This window comes from Coffea arabica, chromosome 10c, assembly GCF_036785885.1.
Source record: "Coffea arabica cultivar ET-39 chromosome 10c, Coffea Arabica ET-39 HiFi, whole genome shotgun sequence".
Classification (NCBI taxonomy): Eukaryota; Viridiplantae; Streptophyta; class Magnoliopsida; order Gentianales; family Rubiaceae; genus Coffea; species Coffea arabica.
This window is the reverse complement of record NC_092329.1, coordinates 1,243,674-1,262,471: the sequence shown is the minus strand read 5'-3', so window position 1 is coordinate 1,262,471 and position 18,798 is coordinate 1,243,674. Positions and strand designations below refer to the sequence as shown.

At 37.9% G+C, this 18,798-nt stretch overlaps 3 protein-coding genes across 4 annotated transcripts; all 3 read right to left on the bottom strand.

Moving 5' to 3' along the window:
* Positions 1 to 414: 414 nt before the first annotated feature.
* LOC113713182 (RING-H2 finger protein ATL7) lies at positions 415 to 3,943 on the bottom strand. Its single transcript, XM_027236828.2, has 3 exons — positions 3,162 to 3,943; positions 2,895 to 2,980; positions 415 to 1,124 (listed from the first exon to the last, which is right to left on the bottom strand). The coding sequence occupies exons 1-3, from the start codon at positions 3,471 to 3,473 to the stop codon at positions 734 to 736; spliced, it is 789 nt and encodes a 262-aa protein (XP_027092629.2). The 5' UTR covers positions 3,474 to 3,943; the 3' UTR covers positions 415 to 733.
* Positions 3,944 to 4,925: 982 nt separating this feature from the next.
* Positions 4,926 to 9,849, bottom strand: LOC113713183 (uncharacterized). Its single transcript, XM_027236829.2, has 5 exons — positions 9,171 to 9,849; positions 8,851 to 8,921; positions 8,062 to 8,167; positions 6,809 to 6,941; positions 4,926 to 5,399 (listed from the first exon to the last, which is right to left on the bottom strand). Exons 1-5 carry the CDS (start codon positions 9,272 to 9,274, stop codon positions 5,235 to 5,237), a joined length of 579 nt encoding a protein of 192 aa, XP_027092630.1. The 5' UTR covers positions 9,275 to 9,849; the 3' UTR covers positions 4,926 to 5,234.
* A 220-nt stretch (positions 9,850 to 10,069) lies between these two features.
* On the bottom strand, positions 10,070 to 18,031 carry LOC113713181 (glycerophosphodiester phosphodiesterase GDPD4-like). 2 transcript variants are annotated; one of them, XM_027236825.2, is made up of 9 exons: positions 17,561 to 18,031; positions 15,115 to 15,201; positions 14,416 to 14,513; positions 13,142 to 13,202; positions 12,595 to 12,675; positions 12,252 to 12,344; positions 11,606 to 11,695; positions 10,827 to 10,954; positions 10,070 to 10,597 (listed from the first exon to the last, which is right to left on the bottom strand). In XM_027236825.2, exons 1-9 carry the CDS (start codon positions 17,771 to 17,773, stop codon positions 10,429 to 10,431), a joined length of 1,020 nt encoding a protein of 339 aa, XP_027092626.1. In that variant the 5' UTR covers positions 17,774 to 18,031; the 3' UTR covers positions 10,070 to 10,428. The 2 variants fall into 2 exon arrangements, with proteins under 2 accessions (XP_027092626.1, XP_027092627.1); XM_027236826.2 differs by lacking the exon at positions 12,252 to 12,344.
* Between the last annotated feature and the right edge of the window lie 767 nt (positions 18,032 to 18,798).

Genomic DNA, 18,798 nt, shown 5'->3' with positions numbered 1-18,798 from the left:
AAGAAATAATTGAAAAATATGTTCATGAAATACGTTAAAATTTTTTCCTTGGAGAATAGCTATCGGAACATGGATATAATATTTACGTTTAATGTTTATATTTATCTAGCCTGCCATTATCAATTTCTTAATCCATTTACTGGACCGTGACTCTGGGATGATTACGTCATAATTGTGCACCGGTACTTGCTTGCATTCTAGTCTCAACTTCTAACTACTAACTTAGAAAGGTTAATTCTGACTGGGACAAAAGCAAAAAAAAAAAAGCTCTTGACTCTGGAGTGCCAATTTCAGCCAAATATAAATCCAAGGACAAGTTCTTGTTTCTATTTTTTAAAATGGGTCAATCGAGGACTCAGACACCCCATATTTTGATTTAAACCTTGGCATGCAATTTCTCGATGGATTCAATCATAACAATAATGTCTTTCTTTTTCATTCTCTTTTTGTTGCATCCATAAGAATTCAGCCGTCCTGCCTTAGAAGAAGCTGCTGTGAAAGGGAGATAATTGCTTCAGATTTTTAAGGCTCGTAAACCAGCTATGTTGTAGGAGTAACATATAAATTACTGCTTCTTTTCATCTTCGCATTTCCGTTTCTAGGGTGGGTCTGTCAAAGTCTGTATGGACTGGAGGGATGGCTACTAGCCTCTTCATCCCTGGATCCACGCATCTGAACTGCTTCAGCAGAAACAACCCCTGTGACTTCTTCCACAATCCCACAATTCGCCTTTCTAGCGTTCACTACCACTCCTCATCATTTCTGTATCATCATCTATGTTATGCACGCCCCTTTCCTCTTCTTCACTGCGTCTGGTCAGAATTCTCTCACCAGTGTTGCAGGAATCATTCTCTTGGCCGCTGTCTTCACAGGGGCGGGAGCCATTTTCAGGAGACAATTCACCACCAACTGCAATATTAGAAGATACGTCGTGGCTTGCTAACTGCATATCAGGTGCTTCAATTGATGCTTTAGCAGACACGAGGAGGGATTGGCGGCATAGCGGACACGTAGTGTGAGTCGACAACCAGCTATCAATGCAATCCCTGTGAAATGTATGTCCACAAGCAGGTATCTGTTGAAGCCGTTCCTCTGCTTGATAATCCCCGAGGCACACCGAACATCTGTCACACAAAACAAGACAACTTTTCAACGAGTTTCGCTAGTTGGTACTGGTGCGATATGTGATGTAGTTCTCACCAACCTGAAAAGGTCGTACTGTACTTTCTAGGCATGCAGTCCTGGAGCCTTTTGTTTTTTTGGAGCATTTCGTTACACGGCTTTGGCACTACCATGATGTGCTTATCAGTCATCTTAGGACAGGTAGATCTGCCTTATCGTTACTACTTTCATTTCTCTTAAATTTTGTTCAAGCAATGAATGTACTCTACAGTACTAGTGAATTTCAACCTTCCTAGATAAAAGCAACATTCCTATATTATGTCTGCAGTGAATTTGGTGTCGTTTTGAGCACGATTGCATCCGGACATCTATGAATCAAGCGGACTGCTCGCTGCAATAAACCCAAGACAATACAACCTCTGCAAGTAATAGTATGCTCGACAGAAACGAACAACAAGAGATATTATAACTCAAAATTTGAGAATCCTGCAAAATTGTCGACTGAAGAAACTATTTACATCTCCTCCTCTTCAGGAAACAAACCTGTAGACCATCATATAGTTCTCAAGGCTAAAACTAATTTACTTTCCTTTGCTAGGTTTCGTAACTAAATTCTCTCTCCTCTCTAGTTACTAGCAACCAAAATTTTTCTTGGACTGAAAAATGATTTAGCATGGACAGTCAACACGACGCAACCACCTTAAATGTCAAATATCCAGCTTTTAAGGCCAATTCATCAGCATCATCGCGTAGAGATATTTATGATAACCGAAAATAACCTTTATCCACCAAATCCAAGGATGAGCTTAATAAACACACCTCTCAATAGTACATTACAGTCATCTTCAAAGAGTATTTCAGGGCCAACACTTTGAAAAGAGAAGTCGAATCGCAACAAAAATACGCTACTCTGTTGCTCCTGCATTACATGGGGTATAGGCATAGCAGCTCTTTAAGCCAAAGACCTATAAGTCATACATACCAAGGATGATGCCTAGACTCAGACAACTGCGGAATGACGACACTAAAAGCTCTCTGTTTAGATATTAGATGCCTGCGGAACTATGCATCACAAAACTTTTGGATGATGTTCCAAAGAAGTGGTCTGTCTACATTCTGAAGTAGTGTAATTTTAAGGCTCTACACTTTTAATCTAAAATGCTATCCAAAGCCTGATTTCCAAATCAAGAGTAGGTAAAAATTCTGTCCTCTTTTATACCTAGCAATTCGCGTGATGCTGCAGTCCTCAAATGAAACGAGCGGTCAAAGTTCCTTACTTTTTGCACAGGACAAAAGTCACATAGATAGAACTGTGAGTATTGGTGGGCAACCAACTTCATACAAGCCCACGCCCTCAATTTTGTTGAGCTTGAGATAGAAACATTATTGTAGTTGAAGCTTGCAAACTTATTAAGCTTTTGCAAGAATGTAATAAGATTAATACATGACCACTGAGCCTTATCGAACTCAATCTCTACCTATAACCATTCAGTCACCTCCTCTTACCACCATCCCAATAACAAGAACAATTACGTCGTCATAGCAGCTCACTAACCAATAGTAGCAGATTCTACTGTTGATTTTGTGTTATTAACCTTTTTTTTTTTTTTTTTTATAGAGTGGAAGACAAGCTATACATAGAGTGGTCTCAATGACTAACGGCCAGAAATTGAACGGCATCTTGTACTTTGTGTTTGTGCTAGTAATTGATAATTGGCAATTTGGTTGACGGAGGAATAAAAAAAAATTATATAAGTCCATGGAGCACTTACTGCGTGTCTTTGACGGAAAAACTTTCCTTGAATACAATCACGGGCAGCATCTCCCTGACCTCCTTCTTTAGTCCCCCAGTTTCAGCCTGCAAAATTAATTGATATTCCAACGCTTACTACAATGTGTGTGTGTGTGTGTGTGAAATGAATTAATAAATCAAGCAAGCTCCAGCCCATAGGATAGGAAGAAAGAAAATAGTAGTACTAGTGAGTGGGGCAGGCAGGTAGGTAGAGATAGAGATAGAGATCTAGAGATGAACAAAATACCCTGGAGGAGGAGGAGCGGAAAGAAGAAGAAGAAGAGGCGGGCATTGTGAGAGAGGGCCAATCAAGCCTGCGACGGCGGAGACAGAACAAGTAGAACAAGGAAAGGAGGACGAAAGTGAAGAAGATTGGGACAGAAAAAATGAAAGCTTGATAGAGTCTCAACTCAGCCGAAGAAGAAGAAGAAGCATTTCCACCACCTCCGACGACAGCAGCAGCAGCAGCAGATGTAGCTGTTTCTTGTGGGTCTGAATATCTACTAATACTAGTCTTACCACCTCCACCTATGCCGCCACCTCGTCCACTGTGAGACATAATAATTACTACTATGAGCTGTATCAGCAACCAATTTCCCTGGTTCTTGGTTTGGAAATCCAACCTCTCGTTCACATATTGTCAATAGTAGAATGCTGAATTTAGTGAGTCGGTTACACCCACTGTGCCCCTATGCCCCTTCCCGGGGGACCAAATGCTTTCTGTGCTATATTAGAGAGAGAGTGTGTGTGTGTGTGTGTTTAGTTTGCAGGTAAAGCGAAGATGGGAGGAGGGGTGAGCGGTGGAGCTGATGATAGAAACAGATCTGGGTACCAACGGTTCTCTGCTGTGTTACGACACCGTACTATTTCTTAGCAGCCAACTCCTCCCTCTAGTCTGTACTGTGTGTCCGCAAAAAGTACAAAACGAATTACGCCGGCCTTTTTCTTGTTTGACTTTGTTGCACACCAGACAACCGAGTAAGGGGAGGAGGGGGTTATGAATTTATGATGGATGGATGGATAGATGGTATGGTACAAGTGCCAACTGCATCTACATGCCTGTTTTGGCTTGCATGGAGTCTCCAATTTACCTAAACAAATCAGCAAACTTATTAGCCACTTGTGTGTTTGGATTGTATTTTCTAGGATTTTTTTTGTAGAAAAATTACTGTAACGATTTGAAGTATGTAAGAAAATGTGATCGCAAAAAATGACATAATTTTCTGACAAAAAATGGCTGTCCAAACAACTAGTTTAATAAACAATTGCTACAGTCACAAACTTATCTGTTATGTTATGTTATGGATCAGATTATACTAGGGGGGGGGGGGGGGGGGGAGGGGGGTTGGCTCCAGTATTCCACAACACAAAAGGTATTCAATTATTCATACCCGTCATGGAGTGAGTGTGTTTGGATAGTAAATTATTTGAGATAATTTTATGAAAAAATATTATAATATTTTTTTAATGTAATGCAAGTGAAATATATAGGTGATTGAAAAATATGTTAATGATACAAGCAAATCAGTACATGTAGATAAAGTAAAAATAACGTGTAATCCAAACACACTCAGTAGTGTCGGTAGTGTGTTGCTTTCTCTGGGGCTCAGCATATTTTGTTTGCTTAATTGTGCAAGTGTTTTTTTCTTTTCGGAAAAAGAAAAGCAATGGAGTAATAATTTTGTTGGGCAGCTAATGCTTTGGCATGCCAATCACTTTCAAGCTTTTGTCATATGGAGTGAGTTAGTTCTACATTTCTATCATTAGCAATATTCGCTTGGAAAATGCACGTATCAGTATTGATGATGCGGAGGCGAAGCTGGAGGACAAACAACCCAAGAAGAGTCAACATAATAATAATATATAATTCTGTGGAACCAAAATCATTTTTATTTTTGTTTTTCTTTTTGGGTTTGGTATTTATTCCCCCCGCCCCTTTGAACCTTCCTTCTTAGCTAACAGTAGTAGGAGCATATTTATAAAAGCAAAAAGCCAAAAGCAAAAAGCTAGATACAGTCAACCTTATCCAAACTTCTTTGAGAAAGTTTGTTTTGTTTAAACATTAATTATTATTAATTCGCCTCTTCATCAACAGTAAACTGTGTGTGTGTGTGCGCGTTTTTTTTTTCTTGAAAAAGTAAACTGTGTGTTTACCTGCACAAATGCTTTTTTAACAAAATACATAATTTAACAGCTACAATCAGTAGTAATACTAGTGCACAAAGAGGTTAAATTCCTAGTTGTATGTACAACACCGCGACTGGAGTTGCCGATGCACCACTCCTTGCAGTCAGCAACTTTATCTTCTGCCTTGATACCGTCATACATCCCTTACCTTAAGCCTGGCTTCTGTATTGGAATGGAGAGGTAGCTTCGGGCTGGTAGGAACACCGCTGAATTTGCGCACCAAGAAGGCAAAGCATGGCAAGAACAATACATAGAGGGTCCCCAAGATGAAGGGCGCGGCCACAAGCCAGCCTAACAGCTGAAACAATCATCACCGGTACAACGATATAGAAACTGTAAGCAATGTGAGCAATGCAGCAACACAATAACAATAATATCATCAGACTCGATCACAAGTCTGAGCAAACAAATTTTCTTGGCCTTTCAGTATTCAATTTTTGCATCAGCTTTGATCGCAAAAAAAAAAAGATTAGCTAATCTAAGAGCTAAGTTTGTTTGGATAAGGTTATCGATTTGGATTGCCCAGGGCATAAGATGTCCACATAACACTGGCAATACTCCCACTAGAAACATCAATAATCCTCCTATCAGTGCGAAACCACCCCCTTTTTTGGCTCCACCAATTTCAGTCTTCAGCCTGCATACAAAGTGCGCTTGAATATTGGCCAAAAAACGACAACAATGCAAAGCACTTGATTCAGCTTTTAAAATGAATCAAGTACTTTAGCATGATGTCAAGCCAGACACTCTTTAAGAGATACCTCAAGAGAACCGAGGTCAACGTTCCTCAAAAGAGAAGGTGATGGGGAGCCCATTCAGAAAAGTCTCAAGTCTTGGGTTTATAAAATATCGACTAAACCAGCCCCCAGGTATTTGGCACTCTCAGATGAGTCAAGACCGATCAAAGATGTGATCCAAATGGAACTTTCTGGGACAGAACTATTATCTATTGCACACACCATTTGTTAAAGAGCGTGATGTTACAATGAAAAGCCTAAGCCATTGCAAATAAAAGTGCAATTTCTTTGCATAGTGTGAGACAGCAATTTCTTAGTACTTTTCTTGTTTACTCCTTGTGATTTTTCCCTTGATACATAGATCACTAACAAGGACATGGAACAAATTTAGAAAGTTCAATGATCAATCATGAGAAAAGGGCCTAGCTCAAAAGCAATTGGTTTCTTCAACTAAACTTTGAATATGTTGGAAAAGAAGAATTACATGAGGTCGTCTTACTTGATGTATCTCCAACTAGCTCAGCAGTCAAACATGTGAGAAATTCTTGCTTTGTCTAAGAAAGGTCCAGTGAAGAAATTACGTGCGCCTGATTAGGCACATGTACCACTAGACTGAAGCACCACTTCCTATCAATGATCAGAGATTAAGGCTAATAATAGGAAATGCCGGCACCTTAAATTTAGACCCCACTTTTTCACTTGGTAGAGGTCGTTGCACTTGTCAAAATTGGAGGGCTTTCAAACAGATGCCTAACGAAGGACATTAACCATATGTACTACCATCAAAATATGGGGCAAAGGAAGAGGCTAAGAAAAACTTCCACTTATTTGTATCTATTTATCAATCCATAACCCAACATACACAGATAGATAAAGCTAGGCAGATAAAATGAACAGACTACATACACAAACAACATATCCACAAGCTGACATAAAAGATGAGCTTGGAAATGCCGAGTCAGTTACCCACCGCATTGAAGATGCCCCGCAAGATTTCTCTTGAAGCTTGACCAGTCAAGACCTTCTTCAATGCATCAGAAGTTAGAGGAAAGTGAGGTCCTCCAGTGATGAATTCACCAAAGCGCAAGAAAAAAATTATCAGACTGCAAAACACAGAAAGGTGACTGTCAAGAGATCACAGAAAGTATGGTAAATGGCTAACTCTAAACTAAATGTTAGGGATCCATAATGTATTTGATGAAAAGATTCTTAACAGCACCTGCAGTACTCCATTATTTATTTCAGCTTTTAGATTAGTAAGGTCCATACGTATTAAGTCCTTATGTTGTCAACATACACAATGAATGCGTTATGCAATCCCCTGTCAAGAAGTGCTTGGAGTCTTCCAAGTCATGCTCATCTTTGCAAATTTTTGCTATGATTTTTTGATGGAGTTGAATAAAGCTTCTCTGCCATTTCTTACCATTGCCAAAATGACTCAATTATCTCCTTCCAAATGACCCTCTTAGGATTCTATAGTTTTCACAATTTCTCTAGCTTTTATTCCCATCCTTGTTCTTCTTTCCAGTCCTCTGAATCTCCTTTGCTCCTTTTTTAAAAATTATCTACAAGGGCTAATCTGCATGAAGTTACTTACTAATTGTTGCTTTCAACTTCAAAAGGGCACAACATCTCAAACTTATGAGATACATATTTGTAGGAAAAAGCAGCCATTTAGAAAAGAAACTAAAAAAGAAAGGCAAAAGTGACTGTTTTTGAAGAATGGCAAAACATAAAGATAGTAAAGATTAAGTCACTCCTGCTGAGTCGTGTTCTATTTTTGGGTCAAGCACAATTCTGCTCAAATACATGTAATTTAGATGTCTGACAGTTAAAGAAAACAGAGGTATCATCAGTGCATGCAATAGTCCCAAAAATGCATTAAACAAGACAAAGTTCAATAACATGATTCTGCCACCTAAAATGCTATTCAAGTCAATCTAGCACATTACCAGAAACTGGGCACACAGGCAATCGCAGCAAATTCATCAGAAAGGATGTGAAATTTGAATAGGAAGTTACATGGTTCAGTCCAGGAAGATTTAAAAAATGGGAAATCTAAAAAACAATAAATAAAAAATACACTGCATAATCCACAGGCCTCCTGCGAAAATACATTAAACAGGAAAGGGCAAAGGGGGCAGGGAATCTGTATATTCTTCAATCCATATAGTGCAAGGGGGTGAAATAAAAAATTACTCAAGTAGAAAAGAATAATTAAACCTCAGCTCGATTGGAGTAGCAACAAAATTAGCCAGCATTACAGTTGGCGCATGACATGAGGATCTGAGTAATGCGATAGCCAATCCACAAAGGAAAAAAGTGACTCCTGCAAAAGAAGATTAAATCCAAGAATTGAGTTGCTAACCCGAGGAATGAAAATTTACCTATTCTCTAACATAGACAACAGCAGAAGTCATGGCAGGGCACATGAAACGAATTAAAACACATGCGAATCAGTCAAAAATGCAACCAAGTTCCTCACTAAGAAGAAAGTGCTCTCGAGTATTACGAATAAACTATATTTAAAAAGAGAGCAATGCCGAAAAGGAAAGAAATGCAGAAAATCCAGTTTGAGATTATGGAATATAAAAACAGCACGTGCACAAGGTAATGTGGTCGGATTAAACCGCAGCAGCAAACAAACCATATACATTCCAGGAAGATGCAAAATTTTTCATTCACTAGCTTGCTCAACAGCGAAATTTTGAAACGTTGAAAGTTTGAGGGTCCTCCGGAGGATAATTACTTCGAGTAAAAGTGGGAAGGGAAGAAGCAAGGAACTGTGAACCAGAGAACATGCTGTGTGGTGGAGATCCTTGATGTTTTGATGGCCGCAACAATGAGATACATGATGCAGTATATAAGGACAATTAAAGGCTTCGAGTATTGATTGTAAAGGGGGATGCAGGTAATACATGATCATCCCTTGAAAAAAAATCATGTTGGAGCAGGATGAATCAAAATTAAAGTGAGCAAACAAGTAGGGTAGGAGGAGGTGAGGAAACATACCGCAGATGGGAAAGACACCAAGGGTAATGCCTAGTGCGGCGGAGAAGGCCAATTGCTTAGGCTCTGCTCCCCTAATACATAAACACCAGGTAACAGCCAATTATTACTACTCCAACCAACAGAAAAGGAAAGGAAAACACAAAACTACTACTCTAATTGATTGCAAAACGGGATTATTCTCTTTTTTTTTTTTTTTTTTGGTGCACACGCACAATCGATTCATTAGAGCAATGGATTAGTAAAAAGAAAGAAAAGCTATGCAAGGTAGGCTCTTTGAGGAAAAAAACAGATGGGAAATAGAAATGGAAAAGTGGAATTACATGCGGAGAATGTGGAGGAGAGGATCGAGTAGCTTTTTACGGAACCAAGGAAGCAATCCGATTCTGAATCGCTTGAAGATGTTGGTGCTGGTGTCGCTCACCATAATTTTTTTTTTCTTTTATGGTTTTAAAATGATTAGTAGATGTACAACTAACTAGTATTACTTCTTCTTCTTCTTCTTTTCAGTATATAATACACATAGTTAGAGAGAGAGAGAGAGAGAGAGATACAAGTGTGTGGGGGTGTAGGCTTGAGCAGGGAAGAAGAGATTACAAATCAGAAATGGCAGAGGATGAGGTTATGAATTTATATCGAGTTTGGCAGATCCCGAGGATGAATCAGAAAGCCGCATGAAATGAACAAATAAAAGTTTCTATGGAGATTTGTGGGAACAATTTGGGTGGGGAATATACATACATATATATATATATATATAGAGGATGGAGTTTCTATTATTAATGTGTCTGAAATCCCAGAAATGTTTAGGCTGCTGGGGGGGAAGAGAGAGAGAGGCAGTGCGTGTGATGTTGGAGCTAAGAAAAGCTGAGATTTTGTTGTTTGTTGTTTTTTTTTTGGGGAATCAATCAGTTTTTGAGTCGACAGAGGAGTCAGGGAGCATTCCAATTCAAGAATCAAGACCTCCACCGCAGCAACAGCAGCAACCAAACCTCCACCGCGGGCGAAACGTAGCTTGCAGGAAAGGCAAGGAAAGGAAGAGAAGAACTTAGCGGACACACAGAATCAACTAAACGACGCCGTGAGTGAGCGGCGAGCACCTCACCGATTCTAACACTGAATGGACCAACAACAATTCTTTTTCTGCAGTTGGTTAGCATTCTGTCAACATAATCACGTTTTCATCCCATCATCATTCATCATTTGTTGCTCTCCCCTCACATTCTTTCGACAAACTTCTTATCAAGAAAATGTATTATTTGTATGTCTACCCACAAGTTTCATTTGGATCACGCCACACTCAAAAATTTAAAAGTTCGTGTTCATGCGAGGAGGAGGCATCACCAGTCCCAAGTTCGCAACAACTTAGGATGGCAAACCTCCTCCTGTAACCTGCTTCAGGGAATTCACAACCTAACGTGGTTCAGCAGGTACGAAAAAAATGATTCAACAACTCCTACTAGCATTTTTGTGCAGATGACTTCCTACTTCGGTCTCTCTTTATACTCTGCATCCATGTCTGCATAATAAGAGTTACACATCTGCAACACGCAGAGTACATGCATTCAGCTATTGCGACTTTCAGGATGACAAAGAAAACCCTTCCTCGAGACACTCTGTTCTCATGTTCTGCATAACTCTCTGAAACAATGTGGGATTGCTAGTAACCACTGCATCAACGTGCTCAAATAACATTTTTTGCATGGAGATCTCATCATCCACTGTCCATGCGTAAACCTTCTTTTTCCTCCTGTTACAATAAGTAGGTATTAGTACATTCAAAGAGTCTTCCAACATTTTCACAAGGACAGGACCAGCACGCACATACAACAGAACAAGTATATCTAAGGTCACATAATTATGACTAATCCCACAAAAATCGACCTCTGCGAACTTTGAGACTAGCCGCATCCGAATCTGCAGTAAAAAAAAGAAATCAAAAGGTAAAGATGCCAACTATCCGCTGTAGCTAAACATACCCATGCAGAATTTTTACAAGCTTCTCATCAACCAAAGGGTGGTAAACGCCAACCACTTCAGCGCCCCTCATCCTCAGTAAGTTCATTCTAGTTCCAGTTGACGGGTTGATCATCACAATGTAGCCCACCTGTCAAACCACCGTATATCATGATCCCAATTTTCATCATTCAGCACAACATGTATTGTGGACTCTACGTAATTATAACCACAGCAAAACGTGCTTAGCTTTTTAGCCTTAAGAAGAAGTGCTTCAAGAGCAAAAGCGCCGAATTCTCTGTACTAGTAAGGACAATATGAGATAATCTTTTGCCTAAAAGCACCCCACTCCCAAACCACTGCATATAGATATTCTCTGAGACATCAATGGGAATTTTAGATGGGAACTAGCAAGGCAACAGCCTGGTTAGGGTTTGCAAAATTATGTGTGTTTGGCAGGAACGGGCAAGTCAGGCAACATAGAATGTCATTACACTTTCGCATGGTCATACCCAACTTCAACAGGTAACTGGAAATATCAGAATGAGGGATTAAAAGTTCATTCACAGCCAGGACAGCGAAAGGCGGTAAGCTATAGAAACAAGAAAAGGGGCCAGTAAGCATTGAAGATCAGAAAGAAGAGCAGGAAACTATTAGACTGGGTACCCTTTTGATTGGTTTGTTAGTCTCAGTAAAAATGTATGGTTGTTAGTTCCACCAATTGCACGAAAGCAGTCTCCATTAAACTTATGAAATTAAACAAAGAAAATTGAAAAAGTAAATCAGTTAAACGAGCTTATACCGTAACATCAGATGATAGCTTGATCAAGTCCCTTGCTAGAGTGTCACTTTTGGCCCATACAAGGCAACTTTTACACACTGTCTTTTCCAGCTGCAGAATGTTAACACAATTGCAGAGGAAAGATCAACAAAAGACATGTTTGCAATAAAAAACAATATATTTAAACGAAATGACATGAATGTAACGGGATGCAATCTCAAGTTTGCTGAAAGAATGGAAGAATTTGTTTCATGTTTCCAGTCCCTAGGACAGCAAAATATCTTAATTTAGCTATTTGCAGTAAACTTAGCTTTAGTCAAGACCGGTCAGTGAAAGTCTTGCTTGATGCATAAGAAACCAATTTCATAATTTCAGTAATATCTCATCATGTCGATAGTGCAAAAGGAAATAACAGCCAAAAACCATGTTGCCTGAATGCCAAAGGCAGATGGTCTTCAGACCACATACATTCATTTAATGATCTATTTCTGTTCAAACGCCGCAGAATGCCCCAACACCAACAATTCCAACTGCTTAGCAACTGCTATAACTCGCAATTTCAGCTACTATATCTAGGTAATATTACCAGCAAAAATGAACATACTCTATCAGAACTATATCAAGCATCACGAATAACATATTATGCATGTTTTGATATTAAACATACCAGAGAAATAATATCCTGTGCCAGTCCTTTTTCGTATGATGGAGGCCCAACTTTTGCATCAAGAATTACTTCTCGGACCGATCCAGATACAAACTAAAGATCATAAGAAGCCAAACTTATGAAGATATTCCAGGACTCTCCTCTGATTAGCAAGAGTCTTATGACGTCCAACTGATTGTAATGACAGTAGCCATACTAGGTAGCAAAATTTTTCCTCTTTAATAGCAGCTGAGAAAATGGAAACATTTCCTCTTCCTGAACTACTTCCCAAACTTCATAGCAGAAAAAGAAAGGGGATAGAGAGAGAGAGAGCGGCAGGAGGAGAAGCAAATTTTCATATTACCTTCAATGCATCTTCAATTGTAGGAATGGATAGATCATGAAACTTCATTGCAAGATGCTGGTTCGGAACCAGTTCTTGAATCTACAATCACAAACTAAAACATGATCTGGTTTGTATATGCAGTCGCTTGGCATCTTGACTGACAAATACAAATTGGAAAGGAAACATGCAATCTCAGAGTTGGAAAGTGAGCTTCTACATATCTATCACAAACTTCAAACATTTTGTACATGGTAAGGAATTCTGAAGAAACATGTTAGACAGAGAGAAGTTATATTCCAAACACCTCGTTATTAGAGCAAGTAATTAGTAAAAACAAGCAAACATTTGAAACCATGCTCAAACTATGTAAGCTTGCAGCAGATACAGTATGGTAATTTGAAGTTCCAAATCATCATAAATTCCAAAGATATCACAAAGGTTCAATTCCAAAGAACCCAAAAGAATGAGAATGCAAGTATGTTTTGACGATAAAAAAATACCCAGAGACTGTAAATTCTTATTGATATTAGAAAATTTTAAATTAATCAAAAAGAACATTTCACACCTCTTTGGTACTCAAGTATCCAACTCTAGATGTACTGTTCCCCAATATTCGCTGCAAATCCCTGCCTGTAATATGTGAGAATCAACTTCCCATACAGTTTTGAGTGAAAAAACTAGGATGTGGATAAATAGATGATCCCAAATAATTACCCAATCTGTTATTGTTAAATCACAGTAAAAACAACTCATGTATCCGCAAATTCTTCTGTCCATTCACATGTGACAGAAAGAATATAGCTGCTAGCATCAGTGGTAATAAATAGTTCATCTACGTTCTACCATTTTGATGCATTTTTCCAGTGAAAATAACCAATCCTTTCTGAGTTTGCAACTTGCATCTCTCTCTATCTAAGCTTCTGGTCCAAAACATCAAAGTATATAAGAAACAGATTCAACACTAATAAATCAGTAAGAAAGCTGGGGAGGGATTTTTTTAACCTTTCAAACTGCTTAAAATGAAAGACTTCTTATTTAGCAGCATGTGCCCAGTATGCTAGAACATAAGAAACCTACTATTCCGATGTTTTGATTCTCAGATTCATAAAATGAAAATGAGAATACTGTTAACAACAGTGCAAGAAGAAGTAACACATGCAAATGCACTTTGCCCTGTTAGTAAGCCAAAAAGCAATTTGAAATGCTAATAGACTTTGCCACGATATTTTTTTCTTCAATGATGATATATCTTCAACTTTTCTTAAAATTTTCAATGATAATGTCTTCAACTTTTCTTTCTTCGATAATGATATAACTTCAACTTTTCTTCAAGTACCTATTCATCATTCCGAGTGAAACCTTTTAAGTAGCTCAGAACCATGCATGTTTATTTTAATGATCATGAATTAGTTTGGGTTTTCACATTCGCCTTTGACCCCACAGAATTGTCTATCCACCTTAAAAGAAAAAAAAAAACTGTTGTAAGCAGAGCTTATCAAAATCTGGGAGAACATATCCTACACCATGAACAGAACTGTGATAGAAGTTCCTTCCAGCATCTTCTTTATTACCATGCAAATGTACTAAGTCCTGTCTCAGAGAGTTGTACCATTTCATTTCTTCATGTTATCATTCCGTAGCTTACCAAAGAAGGAAAATAAAAACTAATACCTAATGCTAAAAGATGTGCCATACAATAAATCTGCCTGAAACAGGTAACCAGAAAATCTATGAATTGAGGAAATAGCAACATAGTGATCACCAATGAATTCAAACATACATCCACCATGAAATTGAGAACAGTTTAACCATTTTCAAAGAATCAAAGCTCATAGATACCTGTCATGAAGAGCAAACAATCCCCCATCCAAAGAACGAGAGACATCAATTTCAATGCAATCGACTTGAGAACGAAGAGCAGTTTGATATGCATCCATCTAATCAAAGATAAAAATAAAGACTCAAGCTCAAAACACAAATCTCTTTTTGTCTCTTTTTTCAATTTGAAATCCATATATTTTCTCCTCTCTTGTCCTTATATGTGAAGCACACAATTCAAGACCTTCTCTGAATCTAATTCAAATAGAAAGCCAAAAATAAATAATGTACTGAATTAATTAAAAGGAGGAAAAACGCCATATCGCATTTTGGAAGTTTCTGATAAATTGAAAATGAATAATAACAAAAGGAAACATTTTTTGGAGGTGTCCTGCGACATGGTTAGGAAAAGGCACATAATGCTGGCTTCTATGGTATGGCAATTTTTACGTGCTACAGAAGAGTGCAGGTTTCCAGCAGTTTGGAGTGAGACATGATTCCGACTACAGCTACTAGGTTATACAATAAAAAACCTCCTCTTCTTCCTTCCTTATTTTTCATCCACAATGTTTGTCATTTGGATCAGCACAAGAATTCCTTTCATATTGACCAAATTAGGGGATAAAATGGAGATGGTCATATTGTCTAAACATTATATAGACACCAACTTCTTGGGACCATGGAAAAATTGTGATTAGATGGGGGTGGAGTTATGCTTACTGTATTAGGGAAGGCCTTGGAGGAGTCACCACCATGAGCACATACAAGAGGAGGATTTCTAAGCCAACGGCACCTGCGAAATTGCATCTGCATAAAGGAGGTCAACAGTAAAGACCAACAATAGTAACCATCAACATAACTGAAGTCTGATATCTAAAGACTGAAACTCAATTACTAAAGTCTTAATTTGCTGAATCCACAACGCCAAATCTGTTTGCTAACCAGCTAAATGCGAAGGCCAAATTGAAATATTTTATTTCATGTGTATTATATGGTTGAATAGTAATATTATGCTTTTAAGTCTATATTTTATCAATTTCTTTAATATGACTTTTTGAACCCAATAAACTGCTTGCAAATATAGAAAGTGTATTTTGTGTGTGTATAAGAGAGTGTGTATTTGATGGAGAGATTACGTTTCAAAGTGTGCGTTACTGAAAAAAGTACATGTAGGAGAAAGAGTGTGTGTGTGAGAGAGAGAGAGAGTGTGTGTATGTGTGAAGTGCGTCCATTAAATAGAGAGAGTATTTAATATGTGTGAAAGTGTGCGGAGGCAGGAGAGAGAGTGTCGGTGTGTGATGTGACGGCCCCACCTTCCCCTAAGACGAACCAAAGGGTTTAGCGGACCGCATGCCCAACTCTCGCCGAGACTCAGTCGTTCACTACAGTCCTCAAATAGATTACAATATAAATCTCAAACTTAACGTGGACTAACTTGTATCAAGAAAATGATTTGAAAACTATATTCCTTTATAAAAATGTATAGAAAATTAATATATTGAAGAAAGATACAAAATTATGGACAAGAAAATAAAATAATGTCTAGAAAATATATAAAAATTTTCGGGTTCTCACACTCATTCTTTCGGGGCGTCACAAACTCCCCTCCTTAAAAGAATGTCGTCCTCGACATTCCATCTTGTACCAATCAAGTCAAGACATCCCGCAAGAATCACTCAAGCGTTCCAAGCAAACACTAAGAGTCAATAACACCTACTTGTCCGCCTTTCAGTCCTACAAGAATCACTGATATTTCAAATCAAACCCACAGTCCGGCATCCGAAACTTCAAGTCTAGGATACACTACAGAGATTTGAAACCTAAACTCTAATACCACCTGTGATGACCCCACCTTCCCCCAAGGCGAACCAAAGGGTTTAACAGACCGCCTGTCCAGCTCTCGCCGGGACTCAGTCGTTCACTACAGTCCTCAAATAGATTACAATATAAATCTCAAACTTAACGTGGACACCTTCCCCTAAGGCGAATCAAAGAGTTTAGCGGACCGTCTGCCCAACTCTCGTCGGGATTCAGTCGTTCACTACAGACCTCAAATAGATTACAATATAAATCTCAAACTTAACGTGGACTAACTTGTATCAAGGAAATGATTTGAAAACTATATTCCTTTATAAAAATGCATAGAAAATTAATATATTGAAGAAAGGTACAAAATTATAGACAAGAAAATAAAATAATGTCTAGAAAATATATAAAAATTTTCGGGTTCTCACACTCATTCTTTCGGGGCGTCACATGTGAGAGAGTGTGTGTGGGTCTAAGAGTGCGTGCAATAATTTTTTTGGATGAATTTATTATAGTTGTTCAACAATTCAGCCAATTAAGTGATACAACTTTCACTTAAAAATTTTGTATACAAATTAGGTGGTTCTTAATAATACACAAGCTTAATAGAAAAAAGCACTTAATACATTAATTTTAAGTAATTATATAAAACAGCCCCTAGCCAAGTCTGTCTTTTACAATCTCATCTCTTATAAAGATGATGCCATAAGAATTTACTCAACTGTCTGTTAAAAAAAAATTCACGAGTTATATTTCCAAGAGCAAATTTAGTCTGCAGATTTAGTTAATGCAAAGAAGTGGTGAAATTTTGGAATCGAAGACCAATATTAACATAGTCCTTTTGCCTTTTAGTGTTAGCTTCAATACAACACAATCAAGGACTTTAACATAATGACAAATGCTTCGCATTTGGTACTACTTTAAATCTATTATTCAAGGTGGAGAATCAACAACAGTAAGACGTATCCTTCCATAATTATTGTTGTGCCTTATGAACTCCAGTACAAAAACAACCACCACAAAAATAATAGGTAATAATAATTGTCTGATGATACCAAGAATTAGTTTTTGGAGATGCATGTGATCAGATTATGATGCTCTGCTTAGTAATTGATAGTAGTACAAAGCAACATATAGTGCTCCTAAAAACTACAGTAACTTTTTTTTTTCCCTCTTGTTTCTTTTTCGCAAAGCACCAATTTTTTCCAGATCAATTATCAATTTGATTTGCTTAATCTTCCAGAAATAAAAATGCGACTAACCGAAACATCTTGCCATTGAAAAGAGAGAGAGAGAGATAGAGTTGGTCAAAGTTTGGATCTTGAAAACAAATGCTAGTGAAAATGAAGGACGCGGTTACCTGATGGAAGCGTCGGAGCTTGAAATGGAAGAAAAGAGGCGGTAAGATGGCGATAAATGCTAGGGCAATGAGCAGCCATCGGAAGACGATGTTTCTTCTGATGGTGGAGGGGAAGGGGAGGAAGGGGGGCCATCTGCGATGAGTCCTCCGGACTCCTAGCAGCAGCTGCGGACGCTGCCTATTCCATCTTGATGAGGATGCTGAGATCGCCATAATCTACTTCTGCTACCGCACTACTGCTCACTCCTCATTATTATTACTAGTAATCGTTTCCAATATTGCACTCATATGCAAACGTGATGAGGGCCTAAATTAACAACAAAACCAAATTATATATGCTTGGGCCACACTATAACGTCTTTCTAGTCGAATTTTGCTCCAACTTTTTCTTTCCTCCCTTTTTTTTGGATTGGGGGGGTTTGGGGGAGCTGCGGCTAATTGCAAGTGAACTGCTGCTGGACAGAGTGCTACCGCATGGCCAAGGAAATTGTTTTTTATTTACCAAAAGGTCATATTGTGTTTGGATATATATTTAAAAAAAATTATTTAGAATAACACTTCCTAAGAGTTTAATATTTTTTTTGATATGATATCCTTATACTATATAAGAATGAGTTTTGATTAAAGAATGACTTTGAATTTCAACTGCAAGAGTAGGGGTATTTTGGGATTGTGAGGCGGTTTTAAATGTAGTTATAGTATTGGGTACTACTTTAGATAGCATGTGCATTATTGTATTTACTAAAATGTTCTTGTATTCTAAAAGATGCAGTAATGATTTGTTCAAAGGTGTGGGTAATTTGAGAATGTGAGATTATTTGGTCATCTTGTCTACAATTGATACAATCCATAATTGCTTCTTTATTGGTGTAATTACTTAAATATCCTTGCAGAGACATTCATTTTGGTTTGAATCAAAATTATTACTATTACTTTGCTATTATAACTTGAAGAACTTCAAACGTCATTTTCATTTCAATTAAAGCAAGGACAATGTGGTTTATTAAGGAATTTATGATTGAGCATTAGTTTCAACTTCAATTCTTCAAATGTTTGTCCCTTCACATTCTTCTGTTACGTTCCTTTCATCTTGCGGTAAATACTTATTTGAATTGTTATTGTACTTTAGATTTCAATATGGTTCTCTAATGAAGTTATTCTTGATAGTTCAACTTGAGGTGAGGTTTCATTCTTTTTTTTTAAAGGTATGATTTGCTTTGTAAAATCGTAATTTCTAT

Coding starts and splice junctions, on each gene's coding strand:
- LOC113713182 (XM_027236828.2), bottom strand. CDS start 3,473: ATGTCTCACAGTGGACGAGGTGGCGGCATAGGTGGAGGTGGTAAGACT. Junction 2,981..3,161: donor TCCGCTCCTCCTCCTCCAGG/GTATTTTGTTCA, acceptor TTAATTTTGCAG/GCTGAAACTGGGGGACTAAA. Junction 1,125..2,894: donor TTTTCCGTCAAAGACACGCA/GTAAGTGCTCCA, acceptor TTTGTGTGACAG/ATGTTCGGTGTGCCTCGGGG.
- LOC113713183 (XM_027236829.2), bottom strand. CDS start 9,274: ATGGTGAGCGACACCAGCACCAACATCTTCAAGCGATTCAGAATCGGA. Junction 6,942..8,061: donor GCTACTCCAATCGAGCTGAG/GTTTAATTATTC, acceptor TGTGTTTTGCAG/TCTGATAATTTTTTTCTTGC. Junction 5,400..6,808: donor TGCGGGGCATCTTCAATGCG/GTGGGTAACTGA, acceptor TGATTGTTTCAG/CTGTTAGGCTGGCTTGTGGC.
- LOC113713181 (XM_027236825.2), bottom strand. CDS start 17,773: ATGGCGATCTCAGCATCCTCATCAAGATGGAATAGGCAGCGTCCGCAG. Junction 15,202..17,560: donor AGCTCCGACGCTTCCATCAG/GTAACCGCGTCC, acceptor TCCTTTATGCAG/ATGCAATTTCGCAGGTGCCG. Junction 12,676..13,141: donor GATACTTGAGTACCAAAGAG/GTGTGAAATGTT, acceptor TTGTGATTGTAG/ATTCAAGAACTGGTTCCGAA.